This window comes from Canis lupus, chromosome 11 (assembly GCF_011100685.1).
Source record: "Canis lupus familiaris isolate Mischka breed German Shepherd chromosome 11, alternate assembly UU_Cfam_GSD_1.0, whole genome shotgun sequence".
Lineage (NCBI taxonomy): Eukaryota > Metazoa > Chordata > Mammalia > Carnivora > Canidae > Canis > Canis lupus.
Genome location: NC_049232.1, coordinates 61,921,842 through 61,938,239, shown reverse-complemented (window position 1 = coordinate 61,938,239; position 16,398 = coordinate 61,921,842). Strand labels below are relative to the sequence as shown.

Here is a 16,398-nt window from a genome sequence, read left to right as displayed (position 1 = left end):
GGCCACATTTTACTAGAGAGTGAAACCACTGAGCTAAGCTGGCCCATGTTCTGGCCAGCGTCCTATCTCCTCTAACTTAAGGAGACCAGGAGGTCCTGACTTTCTCACTGCTACCTATGTAGCAGTGTGTGAAACTGCTGTGTGAAACAGGCCCATAGGGTTCATTCATTTTACATGTTGGGAAAGTCTAAACAATCTTCTTTGCAAATCTAGTGAAGTTTCCAGTCTAGGCAACACGAGTATATCTGGAGTGGGAGGTTTCAAGCCTAAGCCATGTTCTCCAGTAGCTTTTTTCCCAAGAACCCTGAATTGAAGGTTATAGGATGCACAACTAGATTAATAAAGTTTGTACCAATATTCCATTCGGACAGCAATCACTGGATATATAATACTGTAATATCAGCCAAAATACCAGAGAAGTTCTGAACTCCTAACTCAAAGAAAAATATAAAACAAAAACATAAAAATAATATAATACTCCATTAGTGCTAAAGAGCTTATTTTAATAAATTTGACTTTAATACAAGTGTAAAACAACACTCCTAATATTTCAACTATAGTTAAACCCACACTTCAAAGCTAAGTCAATAATTAGTAACATGTTAATTCTGAAAAGTTTTTAACTACAAGAGTTATCAAATATAATACAAAACCCAAATATTTAATGCTTTCAGACACAATATTGAAAATAAACTTTTTAATATCCCAAGGCTATCAAAGGTCCTCCCCTGAAAAAAATTTTTTTATTTAACAAGTACAGTACCCTGCTGTTTATATTAAAACATTTTTTAAAAATTTCTAATGTTAGTGTGATTTGAGTACTTCTATGCCATCCCCAAATGCCTTATGTACATACTAACCGTGGTTCATGGTCTTGGTGGAAAAAAAAGACGTTAGTCACAGTGTTTAAAAATTGTAACTAGACTTTTAAATTATAAAATGAAGCAAGAAAGTTTAACATTATTTAGTACCTTTTTTTCTCCTAGAAAAGTGAAAAGTAGCCATCAGAAAGAGACATAAGGGAAAATCTTTAAATTAAAATGATGAATCATTAAAGATACTACCACCAATGTACCCCAACCAAGATCAGAAAGAAATTAAGAATATGTGAAATGTTGAGGAGAATATTTCTTCTAAAATTAAAATGAATGTGTTTTAAGAGAGGAAAAAAATAAGCTCTTAAAATGAAATTTACAAAGCAAAACATGGGCTTAATAATTTATTAAAAATTATACCCCTAATTTTCTCTGGAGAAAAAGGAACATTATAAACAAGGGCATGAAACAGACTTCAAATCAAGACTTATATCAATACTCTGTTCTTGCTTAAAAATACGATTTAAAAAATTAAATTTCAAATATTTTCCACTTAATGTGGGTTAAAAAATACAATGTTTATATCTGAAATATAAACTAGTCATTTATTTTCATTCATAATATAAAGTGGTTTAGGTAAGGTTTACTTTTCCCAGTGCTCAAAGTTAAATAGGAATTGTTTTCTATATCTAGGAATTATAATGGTAATATGAAGTATAAGTTTAATTTTGAACTAAAGCTCAGAGATTCCATTTAAAATGTGTATGAAAATACCTAAATAAAACAAAGGCTTTAATTTTTATTATTTTGCAATGATAGTAAGTTTACTTTTTCTAACATTAGGAAAAAAAATCTAGCCTCCTTTATCAACATAAAACTATTAAATAATCACAACAGAATTTTTTATATATAACTTAGGAAAACAGTTTCACATGATACACTCATAACACTCAATTACAATCCAGAAAGAGACAATCTCCCTGAAACAGAAAGAAGTTCTTTCTTTTTGTCACCTCCATTCCTTATATATAATCTTTATTTCACATCATTTACATAGAAGTATTTATCACAATCTGACAGGTAGATAAGAAAAAAATTTCTGCCTTTAGAACTCATAAAGTAAATTTACTCAGTCTTCTTAGTATGTTTCTTTTTAACAGTATCTGAAGCAACAGCTATAGGTTTTGAGGTCGATGAACCAGTACCATTAAAAGATGATTTTGTTTCACTTTTCTTTTCACATGATGAAAACTGCTGCTGCCAGCCAAATAGCATCCGACCCAATGTATCCTCAAGAGGAGCAAAAAGCACAGTAGCAGTCTCTGTAATCATCATGGTTATCTGGAAAAAAAAAAAGTTCAATTTTGAATTTAAATACAAATGTTTTCTGCTTCTCAAAACTGAGAGGAGAAAGTAAATTTAAAAAGAGAAAGATTAAAAACACATTCTTAGTTTTTACTCTTTAAAAAAATGTTTTTTATTGAGGTATTATTGACATATAGTTTCAGGTGTAAAACATGATTCAATATTTGTATATATTACAAATGATCACCACAATAGGTCACTATACATAGTTACATATTTTCTGTGCTGTGATGAGAACTTTTAAGATTTATTCTTAGCAGCTTTTAAATATGCAATACACTATTATTAACTATAGTCATCATGCTGCACATTGCATCCCCATGACTTATAACCAGAGGTTCATACCTTTTGGATCCCTTTACCCATTTCATTCCCCTGACTCCTTGCCTCTGGCAGCCACCAATCTATTCCTTATATTTAGGAGTTTTGTTTTATTTGCTTGTTTGTTCCAGTTTTTAGATTTCATATACAAGTGAAATCATGTAGTATTTGTCTTTCTCTATCTGACTTATTTCACTTAGCATAATGTCTTCAAGATCCATCCAAGTTGTTGCAAATGGCAAGATTTCATTCTTTTTATGGCTGAGTAATTTCCATTGGATAAATAAACACATACCCACATACACACACACACACACATTACATCTTCTTCATCCATTCATCCATCAACAGACATGTTGTTTCTATTATCCTGGCTATTGTAAATAATGCTGCAATGAACATAGGGGTGCATCTATCTTTTTGAATTAGTGTCATTTTCTTCAGATAAATATCCAGAGTGGAACCACGAGATCATACAGAGTTCTATATTTAATTTTCTGAGGAGCTTATGTATTGTTTTGCATAGTGGCTGCACCAACTTACATTCCCACCAATGGTGTACAAAGGTTCCTTTTCTCCACAACCTCATCAACACTTGTTATTTCTTGTCTTTTTGAAATAGCCATTCTGGCAGGTGTAAGGTGATATCTCTTTATGGTTCCGACTACATTTCTTGATGATCAGTGATGCTGAGCATCTTTTCATGTACCCATTGGCCATCTGTATGTCTTTGGAAAAATGTCTATTCAAAGCCGTCCATTTTTTTAACTGGATTATTTAGGTTTTTTGCTATTCATTTATATGAGTTCTTTGTGTATTTTGGATATTAACCACTTATCAGATACATGATATGCTAATATTTTGTCCCTTTCATATTGCTGACAGTTTCCTTTGCTGCACAGTTTTTTGGTTTTATGTAGTTCCACTTGTTTATCTTTGCTTTTAATGCCTTTGCTTTTGGTGTCAGATCAAAAAAAAATGCCAAGACTGATGTCAAGAAGTTTACTGCCTATATCTTCTTCCAGGAGTTTTATGGTTTTGGTTCTGGAATCCATTTTGAGTTAATTTTTGTGTGAGATAGTGGTCCAATTTATCCTTTTGCATGTGGCTCTCCACTTTTCCCAGCACCATTTACTGAAGAAACCATCCTTCCTCCATGGTATATTCTTGGCCGCTTTGTAGTAAATTAATTGACTGGATATGCATGGGTTTATTGCTGAGCTAAAAATGTATTCTTTAATCTTTAGGAGAAACAAACTAAGCTAGGTTCTAGGAAATCTCTGTTCTCTATAAGTTTATACTTTACCAAAGTAGAACATAACTCATTAACAATAATACAAGGCACCATGTTTGTGGGTACCAAATGAGCAGTATAACCACAAAAATAGTATTCAAAGGAAACAGGAAGGTAAAATATCTACAGTCTATAACAAACAACCAAGAACAGATACCATTAGTATGCTCTTAACATGTGCCAGAACTTTGATAAGTGTTCTATATGATCTTATCCTCTTTAAATTTACGCCAACAATTACTCCACTATTACTCTGAGCACAGAGATGTGAACCAAGGCCGACAGGTTCAGTAATTTGCCCAAAGTCACAGAACTAATAAGCAGTAAAGCAGTTTGGAACACCCAGATTTTGAGTTCAATCACTAAATACACTGAATTCCATCATTATCTAAGGTCACAGACTTTCAGTAAATTGCAGGATACTACCCTTAGGAGGGACAGTATAAAGTCTCTAATCATCCAATTTTTCCCACAGGTGTATTTATATCCAAAGCACCGAGACATTAAGAGGTAGAATATAAAGTGCTACCAATTCTTTATCTGGCAAAATGCACAGTGTTCAGAGATGTTCAGATACTCAAAAAATCAGATTGGTACCAATATGGATCTGAGGGGAGAACTAAGGACTAGTATGGTTTGAAAAAAGCCCAAGAATTTCCAAAAGACAATTCCTCCAGCAGATCTAAGATAATGAATCACATTAGAAATTTTTGGAATCAAATCTCCACAAGAGGCCCCTACCTGATCCATTTGTTTAAGGAAAATGGAATCAAGAATAAAATTCTTATGAAGTGCAATACTGTGTAGGTAGTGAGCAGTTGGGAGACAGAATAGGGGTCCATCAAGAAGAATGCATTAAATGAAATGCATACTGTGCACCTGTTAAACCTAAGAGAAAAGCAATATGGAAAAATTCCTAAAAATACTGTTAGGTGAAAATGAGACAAAGAACAAGAGCTACGGAATACTATCATTTAGATAAATTAAAAATGCAAGGACACACAACATTGTGAATATACAAAAAGTCACAGAATCGTATAACTATGAAATAGTTTGTCTTGTTATTTTGACCTCAATAAAAGTAAACAAATAAAATAACGAACCTTTTAAAAACTGCATGCACACACATGACCTCATGCCAGTCATAACTATATAAATGCCGTGTATCAGACTCAGTCTCTTACCAGAATCAATATAAAAAACAAATACATAAAACAACCATTAAAAGGCCCTGGAGAATAACAAATCAGGTGGAACCTAATAACGCTTTGAACCCTAAGAGAAAGTTACTTGAGCAAGGTGAGCTCCACATTCGACCTGTTTTTTTCTTTTAATGATATGTGTCAATTCACAGCATAGGACAAGAGCAAACACAAGTCCCAAATGGACTAAGGACACAGAGGCTGCAGTGGAGAAGGCCAAAGCATCCAGGACTTGAGGGCAATACAGCTCAAGGCAAAGAGAAGCACAAAAAAGTGAGCCCAAAGACCCACACATAACTTGCCCTGGAGAAGTTTACCAACTCTAAACTGTACAAACATAGAAAGAGATTTCAAAAATCTAACAAAGAGCAACAGTTGGAAAGCTAAAAGCTGGTCAGACAGACACTTCAGCAACCAGCTGAAGGCTGGAGTTCAAGACCAGCCAATGTGGAACTGCCTAGGGATATACCTCAGGTTTAAACCGAGACTCCAAAAGGGTCACATTCTAGAAGGCAAACTCAAAACACAACAGCATGAACAAAACCTAAAATCAACTATCAACAGGATTAAAATAATCTGCTTATGCATTACATCTTGCTGTCAGAAAAAAGTTGAACACAGTCCCCACCCTTAAAGTCCTTACAGATCAGTCAGGGACAGGCTGGTCAGAGACAGAATAAACCAGTAATTACAGAGCAGTAAACAGTAAATGCAGTGATGAGACCTGGCCACAAATAGTTAAGTAAGAGATACAGATTTGGAAGTCATTACTATACATACAACTAAAAGGTAAAGGGGTAAATATGAACATGGTCACCTGAAGAGAGAATATAGAGTATGAGTCTAAATATAATGTTAATCTACAAGTTTAAATCATTATTGGGTAAGATCTAAGAAGAACTTCTTTATATGAAATTATTCCTTAGAATAAATAGTTAAAATAATGTGTATTAGCATAACTACCTTGGTCACAGCTTGACTTCATGGACTGCCAATAACAAATAAAATAATTCAGTTAAAAACAATGGTCCACTGTCAGGAAAACAGCAATGTCTTTTACAAACACTAATAGAGAAGACTGTCAGGATCTAAAGTATTTCCTAAGAACATGAACTATAGTATTTTTCAAAGTCGAGTGTTTTAATAGAATCTCCACTCCCAGTAGACTCATCACTCAGCTGAGAAGTATTGCTGGCATCAGAAATTACTGCTGAGATAGACTTATGAGGTTCAAGGACAAACTTCTGTGAATTCAGCCTCTTATCAGATCTTGATTCAGCAAGGTGACACCAATATAATGGTGACAAATGGAATGAACCTTTATTCTTTTACAAATAAAATATAAAACTGATTCCTTATTTAGCAAACCATTAACAGAACAAGCATAACATCTAAATTAAATAGCATTTGACTTCCTGGTCTCTTGCTTAAAAAGGAAAAAAAAGAAAGTAGAAACTCTAAAGACTATTGGATATTTACAATATATCCTAAAATATAAATAATTCAGGTAAAGAAACTGTTTAAAACTCTACCACATTCTTTATGTAATATCTCATATTATGTCATTTAAAAGATGCCCAGAAAAATGTGACATACAATCTAAGTTTTTAAGGGCACAAATAGCATTTAATGTACTTTTAGATCCTCTACTGAGTCTAGCATAGAAAGCACAATGAATAAACATAATTTCTACCTCATATGATCAACTGAAAGACTATCACAATGAATCTATATATAAGGAAAATTTACATGATTACTCTCTCCATCCAGAACATACTTCTGTCTCTGCATCCCTAGATCCAAAAAATCCTTTGCAAGGCAACTCATGTGTCTACTCCATTAAAATAGTGTCCGGTGAAATCTGAATGAACTCCCAAAGACAAGTGGCATATTCAACCATGTTTTTTGGTCACCTATGCTTTCTTCATTGGTGATCTCATTCGTTCAGGCATCAGTAATTATTAACCTGAAGACTGTCAAATAAATTAAAATTTTAAGATTTCCATTTTTATAAATGTCCTTTTCAATAAACTGGGCAAATGAATTGTTCGCTTCTGGTAGTACAATCTTAGATAAGTATGGAAGAATTAAATACAGAGAGACCTCTTAAAGAGGACTTTGGTCATTTATCAGTCAACAAATATGTATTTAATATCTGCTACAAACACTAGACACACTGCTAGGGATGCAGTGATAAATAAAACAAAACTAGTCTCTATCCTTATAAAGCTTAAAAGGATAGTGTACGTTTCTCATATTTCTTTTCCTAACATCATAAGGACAGACTTTGGGTCTTATTCAAAGTTTATATGCCCATTTGTATCCCCCAAAGGGCCTAACAACACTGTCCCTCATTCATGTTTTCAGTAACATACTATCTCAATATACCCTTCAACAGCATTTAGTACAACCCCCCCCAACCATCCTTCCTAAAGCCTTATCTTGGTTTTCCCCTTGCTTGCCCAACAACTTCCTTCCAGTTTCCCATTCTGAATCTTCCTTCTCTAAATAAATATTAAAGAATCTTATAGCTCTGTCCTCACTCCTGTTTCAACAGCTCTGTTTCTCTCTATGTAATATAACTGCCTAATTTATAAATTTAATACAATCTCAATAAAAAATACCAACAAGTTTTTCTATGGAGTTAGACAACTTGCTATTAAAGTTCACATCAATATGCAAAAATAGCCAGAAAAAATTAAAGAGAAAAACAAACATGCAAGAATATTCAAAAAACACAGAAAATGAAAAATTCCAAGAGTGTCTGATTCTCCATAACCTTGTAGATAGAACACAGAACCAGATTTTTAAAATTCTGCCAGCTAGATAAATGAAAAAGGATATCCAAGTGTTATTTTAATATTTCTCAAATTATGAGTGTTGCACATTTTTTCACGTTTGAAAGATATCTTCCTATCTTCTCTGTGTGAATTGTCTGCTGACAGCTCCTTTTAATTTTCCTTTCAGGTTTTGTTGCTCTATATCCCTTAATTTTTAAGGTTGTTATGATTTACAAATATAAGCCGTTTGTGATGTATGTTGTAAATACTTCTATCAGTTTGACAGGTATATTTTTACTTTGTCCATGGTGCTTTCTTCTATGCAACTTTTTAAAAAAAAATGTTATAGAGTCAAATTTATCAACCTTTTCTTTATAGAAAAAGAAATAAAGTAAGCCCAAAGTACATACAAGGAAGAACATAATAAAGAGATGAAATTAAGTGAAATATCAAATAGGAAACAATGACACTAAAGGCTAGGTCTTTCCAACAAATTAATGAAACTGATAAACATCCAGTAGGGCTGATTTAAAAAGAGAGAAAACACAAATGACCAAACCAGGAACTAAAGTAGAGACGTTACTACAAATTCTACAGACATTAAAAAGGGTATCAAAGAACTGCCATGAAAAATTTCATGCCAATAAAAAATGTAAGCAAAACACCAAATTCCTTGAAAAATACAACTTACCAAATGAACACAAGTAAAATAAAAAATCTAAATAGTCCTAGATTAAACACTTAACCAGGAAATAATATCAAACCTACATAAATGCTTTCAGAGAATAGAGAATTGAACACTTTTCAACTTAGTTAATGAGCCAAGTGTTATGCTGATACAAAAACCAAACAAAGGGGCAGCCCCGGTGGCTTAGTGGTTTAGAACCTGCCTTTGGCCCAGGGCAGGATCCTGGAGATCCAGGATCGAGTCCCACGTCCCACGTCAGGCTCCCTGCATGAAGCCTGCTTCTCCTTCTGCCTGTGTCTCTGCCTCTCTCTCCTGCATCTCTCATGCATAAATAAATAAAATCTTAAAAAAAAAAAAAAAGCAGACAAAGAAACTACAAAGAAGAAAACTGCAAACCAATATCCTTCATGAACATACTGGAAAAAAATCCTTCCAAAATATCAGCAAATTGAATCTAGCAATATCATAGCCAAATGGGGTTTATCACAGAAATGAAAGGTTGATGTAACATTTCTTAAAATCAATGTAACCTACTACACATCAACAGAATATAGGAGAAAAAATCCATATGATCATCTCAACCAATGCTGAACAAAGTATTTAACAAAATTCCAAACCACTTCATGATAGAAATTATCACCAAATTAGGAATATAAGGGCATTTCCTCAACCTGATAAGTACAACAATAAGAACTTATATAGCTCACATCATATTTAATGTATGATGAATGTTTTCCTACTAAGGTTAAGAACAAGACAAAAATGTCTACTTTCACTCACCATTTCTATTCACTGTTGTACAGGAGGTTCTAGCCAGGACAATAAGGCAATAAAAAGAACTAAACAGCATCCATATCAAAAAGGAAAAAGTAAAATTGTATTACAGATAACAAGATTATATATGTAGACAATGTTAAGAAATCTATACAAACTATACCAGAACCAACTGGTAAAATTTAGCAAGGTCACAGGATTTAAGAAATACATACAAGAATCAATTATACATCTACACACAAGCAATGTAAACCGCAAAACTGAAAATTTTTAAATTATTATTTATAAAGGCATCCAAAACTATGAACTACTTCAGGATAAATTTAAATGTAACAAAATATGTGTAAAACAATGAAAACACATAAATTTAAGAAGAACTAAATAAACAGAGAAGTATATCATATCGACAGAATGGCAGATTCAATATTCTTAAGATATTATTTCTCCCAAATAGATCTATTAAACACAATCTCAATCACAATCCTAGAAGTCTTGCTGGTTTTTAAAATTTTTTTGTATATTTTTTATTGGATTTCAATTGTTGGTTTTTTTATAGAAATGATATCCTAATCTTAACATCATATGAAAATGTAAAACACTTAAAATATCCAAAGAAATCTTGAGAAAGAATAAAGTTGAAGTATTTACACTATTTGATTTCAAGACTTACTATGAAATTATAGTTATGTAAAACAAGTTGGTATTGGCTAAAGATAGACATATAAATCAATGGAACAGAATACTGCCCAGAAATGGACCCACATATATAAGGGCAACTGATATTCAACAAAGGTGCCAATATAATTCAATGAGGGAAAAGACCGTCTTTTCAACAAATAATGCTGGAACAAAGTCATGTTCATATGGAAAAATAAATCTGATCCTTATCTTTTACCAAAAATAAAAATTTGAAATGGATCACGTAACTAAATATAAAGGTAAAAACTATAAGAAGAAGATACAGGTGAAAAATCTTCACAATCCTGGGGTATGGAAGGATTATTTACATAGGACACAAAAAGCAGGACCATAAAAGGAAAATCTGATAAATTGAACTTCATCAAAACTAAAAAAACTTCAGCTCTTCTAAAGACAATATTAATGAAATAAAAAAGAAAGCCTAATTTGTGGAGAAAAATATTTGCAATTCATATATCTCACAAAGGATTGCTATCTTGAATATACAGAGAACTGTTATGTTACAACTCATTAGAAGACAAACCATCCAATTTTAAAAAATGAGCAAAGATCTAAACAAACCCTGCTTAAAGATAATGATATAAATGGCTGATAAGCACATGAAAAAGTGCTCAGATCTCTAGTTTATAAGAGAAATGCAAAGAAAAAAACCTTACAGTGAGATACCACTGCATATATAAAAAACTGGAACTTTCATACGTTGCTGGTAATAATGTTGAGGAGTATAACCATTTTGGAAAAGAGTGTGCCAGTTTCTTTAAACATTAAACATATGCTTTCCATATGACCTAGCAATTCCACTCCTAGTTATTTATCCAAGAGAAATGAAAATACATGTCCACACGAAGTACATGTGTTCACAGCAACTTTATTCATAATAACCTTACTGGAAAAATCAAAAACTAGAAACAATCCAAAATCTGTCAACAGATAACTGGATAAACAAATTGGGGTATATAATGCTACTTAGCAATAAAAAGGAATATGCAACAGCATAGGTAAATCTCAAAAACATTACACCAAAAAGGGGTACCTGGGGGGCTCAGTCAGTTAAGCAGCCAACTCTTGATTTTGGCTAGGTTATGATCCCAGGGTCCTAGAATACAGTCCCTTGCAATGGTCTCCGTCTGCTGGTCTCTCTGTCCCTCCCCCTACTTGTGCTCATGCTCTCCCTCTCAAATAAAATCTTTAAAAACACATTATGCTGAAAAAGAGAAGCTAGACACAAAGATATATATGATATAATTCCATATATATAAAACTTGAAAAAAAGATTAATCTACAGTGACAGAAAGTGGGTAAGTGGTACCCTGGAGATATAAGCAATAGTTGGTATTTATTGTAGTACACAAGGGCCTTTCTGAAGTAATGGAAATATTCTGTATCTTGACTGTAATGATTATGCAGGTACATAAATTTGTCAAACTCATTAAATTTAATCATAGAATGAGTATATATTATTGTACAAAAATAGTATTTCAGTGAGTTGGTTTTTAAAAAAATTTTAAAGAGCCTGTTCCTAAGATTTTTGTAAATGTAATAGCCCTTTGAAGTTATCCTTTGTATTTCTGGAAAATGTACTGTCAATCAGATTAATTTTCTGTATGAGGTCATTTAGCCCAACTTTCTCAGATTTGACACCTTGAATAAAAGACCATGTATAATAAGGATGAGAAATAGAGTACACAAAAGAATTAGTTGGTGGCTTAGGTATTAGTGGGATCCATCTAAAAAAAAATGCTATTCTGCTAAGCATTTTTTAAAAGAGACACGGATGAGGTTGGGCTCTGTACCACAAGTTGGGAGACGGCTATAGGTTATACCTAGAAAAGGAATTAACAGGTCACAAGACATGTAATTCTTTAACTTTGTCAGATATTTGCCAAACTGCTCTCTCAAGCTGCTTCTACTTATACTCTCTCCAAATCTCTTTAAAATAGTTGATATGCTTTGTCTTCAATTCCTCTTATTCACCTCACTTTATTTACAATCATTTTTCTATTCTCTATCAGTCCACTGAAACTGCTTTACCAAGGTCACTAAATACCTCTTCATTTCAAAATCCAACAGCTTTTCAGTTTTAATCACTCTTAAAAAAAAAAAAAAATCACTCTTAACCACTCAAGTCTCCCTGTGTTTTATTTCACAATAACACTATTTCACCATAACTCCTTATGCCAAGGAGCCAAAAGATAATCCACGCTTCTCAAACTTTTTTCAAATCATCTCTGATAGGAGAAAGTGAACTTCACAGAGCCCGAAACAAAGGCATGCCAAATATAAAATGTCATATTTTATCTTTAAAAATGTGAATTTTGAACTCTATCCCATTATATATTCCTGTTTAACTTTAAGATGTTTATAATAATAACACTGAGATCAACCAATGGTATATAATGCATCACATTTATAATGTGACTTAGTACAGCTAGTGCCCCAAAAAGCCATATATCCCTCAGTGTATATATAACTCCAATTTTTTTTGTGTAACTCCAATTTAAGAAAATAAATGACAAAAAAAAGAAAGAAAGAAAAGAAATGACTTGCTCAAAACTGTGAAGCCTGGATTTCACATTCTGACTCCAAACCCCATGTGCTTTTCCCTATACTAAGTTTCTTTCCTCTGAGACTTAAATTTTAACAATTATAAATGACTTGTGAAAGCTGAAGAGTAGAAGTAAGTCCTCCTTGAATGAAACCAGGATCCTATAAGAGCGAAACATCACTAAATGTCCAGCTTGCTTGGGTTTGGGAAGGCAAGGAGGAGGAGGGGGAACGGAAAGGAAAGGAAGGGAAGGAAAGGAAGATAAGAGGGAGGAAAAGAGACAAGAAGAGGAGGAGAAATTTAACACACTTCTCTCGGAAAAAGAAAATTAATATATCAGACATGGCAAAAAATTAGTAACTACATATTTGAAACATAATTAACAAGGATGTGTACATATATGCAATGCAGAGTCCTTATACCTCCAAAATAAAAAATATACTTACTTTTCATACATACAAATTATAAAATTTCATCAATGTAGTACAGAAATGAAGTCTCAACAAACACCAGAGAATAACAAACCACATATACTGTCTATAATGCAGTTAAAGAAAAGTTTTTAAAAGTTTAAAAGATTTTTTTTAATGTCTGAAATTTTAAAATACACTCAAACATTTTTTGTCAAAGAAGAAATTGTAATGTAAGTTAAGAGGAATTTAAACTGGGGAGCCTGAGTGGTGCAGTTGGTTAAGCATTCAACTCTTGGTTTCAGCTCAGGTCATGATCTCAAGATCTTCGAACTGAGCGCCATATCTGGCTACCAGCTCAGGACTGGGCTATCCTCTTAGCATTGGGCTACCTGCCAGCACTCAGTGAGAAGTCTCCTAAGTTTCTTTCTCCCTCTCCTTTTGCCCTTCCCCGCACTCACTTGCGTGCACTCACTCGCTCTCTAAAATAAATGGATAAATCTTTAAAAAAAGAAATTTAAACTGAATAACAATAAATGCATATACATGAAGACTTGTGATGTGGGACACAGCAATGTAAAACAATATGATTGAGGAACAACAAAACCAAAAAGTTGGTCCTCTGAAAAGATTAACAATATACAAAAGTCTCTGACAGACTGATGAAGTAAGTAGAAAGGAACTTCCTCCTTGACTATAGAATAACTAGTTCTAGACTCTAGGCATAAAAACCTTAAACCTGACCAAAAAATGAGGTAACTACTTTTGGGCACTGGACAACAGAGAGTGTAAGACTAATGAGGAGAAGAGAGAAACTGATAAACTGATCCACACATTTACCCTCACTTCTGCCTCAGGACAATTTCTCAATCAGAAAGCTAGAACTAAAACTGAGGTGGTAGAAATTGATGTCAGTGAAGCTAAATGGACTTGAATCTGCAGGGCAGGGTATCAAATAGGAGGACACTGGGTAGGCACAGGAGGCAGGGGAAGAGACACCAGATGTCTATATGGGATGGTGCCACAAGTCCTTGGCTTAGGGCTAGGCTGCACATGTCAAGAGAGAGACTTCCTCTGGCTTACCACGGAGTGGATGCTAATGGGTCAAGACATCAAAAGAGATACTAGAGGTTGAACAATGGTGGGGACATTTACTTTCTGTTTCTCTGACAGAACTCATTATTTTTATACTTCTAGCTTTCTAAATGTGCTTTGTTTTACTTTTGGGGAGCTGGTCTCTTTGAAAAGAGAAATCATCCTTATCAGTATATCTGTATACACCAAAACACTAGATTATTATCCAAAACAAGCAGACAATACACATTTTCTATACACACTGACTATATAAAGAATACAGCAAAAGAGTAAAGAAAAATAATTACTGGCAAATTTTTCCCTGTATATTCATTTTTTTATATCTAAGAAATGAAAGGCTATAGTAGCTACTCAGAAACAAATGAGAAGTCACTTAAAAAATCAATATAAATCTAAATGGAATTTAGGCAAATTTATGGGTTAAAATGCATATTTTATTTAAAAGTTGGTGGATAATTAGAAAAATGTTGTGAAATATTATGAGACAAGTTCAATACTGTGTGTTATTACCACATTTCAATATGGTGTTTAAGTATTATAATAAAGAACTATATGTCCAGCAATAATTGTAAGAAAAATTCATTTTTATTCCACAAACCAAGCCTTCAACAAAAACTGATCCTTATAATTAAAAAAATTCAACAAATACAGGTACTACTTATTCTTACCAATACATCCACAATACGCATTTGTTTTCTTTAAAGATTAAAGTTAGAAATCTCAGAAATGATATAGCTCCCAACACCCTGCATGATGAAAACACTCAAAAAACTAGGAATAGAGGGAACAAACTTCCTCAATCTGATAAAAGGCATCAATGAAAGACTCAAAGTTAGTATCATATTTAATAGAGGAAGACTAGATAGCCTCTCCCTAAGATCCAGGAAAAAGACAAGGATGTTCATTCTATTTCTGTTAAACTCTGTAGAGTGTGTCTAACCGGGCAATTGCACAAGAAAATTAGACAGAAGACATGCAGATTGGAAAGAAAGAAGTAGGGGCGCCTGAGTGGCTCAGGCGGTTAAGTGGCCAACTGTTGGCCTGGTCCTGGCTTAGGTCCTGATTTCAAAGTCCTGGAATCAAGCTCTGCATCAGGCTCTGCACTCAGCAGGGAGTCTGAGGATTCGCTTTCCCTCTCCCTCTCTCTCTAAAATAAATAAATAAGTCTTAAAAAAGAAAAGAAAGAAGTAAAACTATCTCTATTTGCAGATGACATCATCTTGAATACATAAAAGCCTAAGGAATCCACACCAAAAAACCCCCACAACAACCTATTAGAGCTAACAAATGAGTTTATTAGCAAGGTTACAGGATACAAGATCAAAAAACAATTTTAGGGCAGCCCCGGTGGCTCAATGGTTTAGCGCCACCTGTAGCCCAGGGCCTGATCCTGGAGACCCGGGATGGAGTCCCATGTCAGGCTCCCTGTATGGAGCCTGCTTCTCCCTCTGCCTGTGTCTCTGCCTCTCTCTCTCTCTCTCTCTCATGAATGAATGAATGAATAAAATCTTTTTAAAAAATCAATTTTATTTCCACATATTTACAATGTACAACCTGGAAATAAAGCTAAAAACCAATTCCATTTACTACAGCATCAAACAGAATAAAATACTTAGGAAGAAATTTAACAAAAGGAGCGTACATACAACTCGTACACTGAAACATAATGAAGATGTATTTTAAAAGACATGGAATAAATGGAAAGACATCTGTGTTGGCAGACTGAAAGCCTTAACAGTGTTAGGATGACAATACTCCCAAACTTATTTGCAGATTCAATGCAATCTCTAAGAGAATATGAGCTGGACTTCTTTGCAGAAATTGTGAAGTTATACCTAAAATTTATACGGCAATGAAAGTGACCCAGAGTAATTAAAACAATCCTTAGAAAGAACACGCTCAGAGAATTCATATCTCTCCATTTCAAAATTAAGCAGACAGCTAAAATAATTAAGACAGTGTGGTACTGGCAGAAGGATAAGTAAATAGATGAAGGGAGTAAAAGTGAGGGAAAAGAATCCAGAAAAATACTCTTACATTTACAACTGATTTTTCTGCATGGGTGCCAAGAAAATTCAATGAAGAAAATAATAGTCTTTTCAACACATAATACTAGGACAACTAGATATCCACAGAAATCTACATGAGTATATAAATAGATATCCACAGAATGTAAAAGAATGAAGCTGAATTGAAAGTTCCTCATACTATACCCAAAAATTAACTCAAAATAGATCACAGAGCTAAATATTAGAGCTAAAACTATAAAACTTGTAGAAGAAAACATAGACATAATCTTTTTAACCTTAGATTTGGCAACAGTTTCTTAGATATGACACCAAAAGCATACACAACAAAAGAGAAAATAGGTAAACTTGACTTGATTAAAATTTTAGAAATTTGTATTTTT

The 16,398-nt window shown here is 33.4% G+C and overlaps 1 protein-coding gene across 1 annotated transcript in view; it reads right to left on the bottom strand.

Moving 5' to 3' along the window:
• Positions 1-482: 482 nt before the first annotated feature.
• The window catches only part of TMEM38B (transmembrane protein 38B), a 52,009-nt gene continuing 36,093 nt past the window's right edge, over positions 483-16,398 (bottom strand). The window contains 1 exon segment of the mRNA XM_038553015.1: positions 483-2,156. Within this exon segment, the coding sequence (XP_038408943.1) occupies positions 1,941-2,156 (216 nt within the window). The 3' untranslated portion in view covers positions 483-1,940.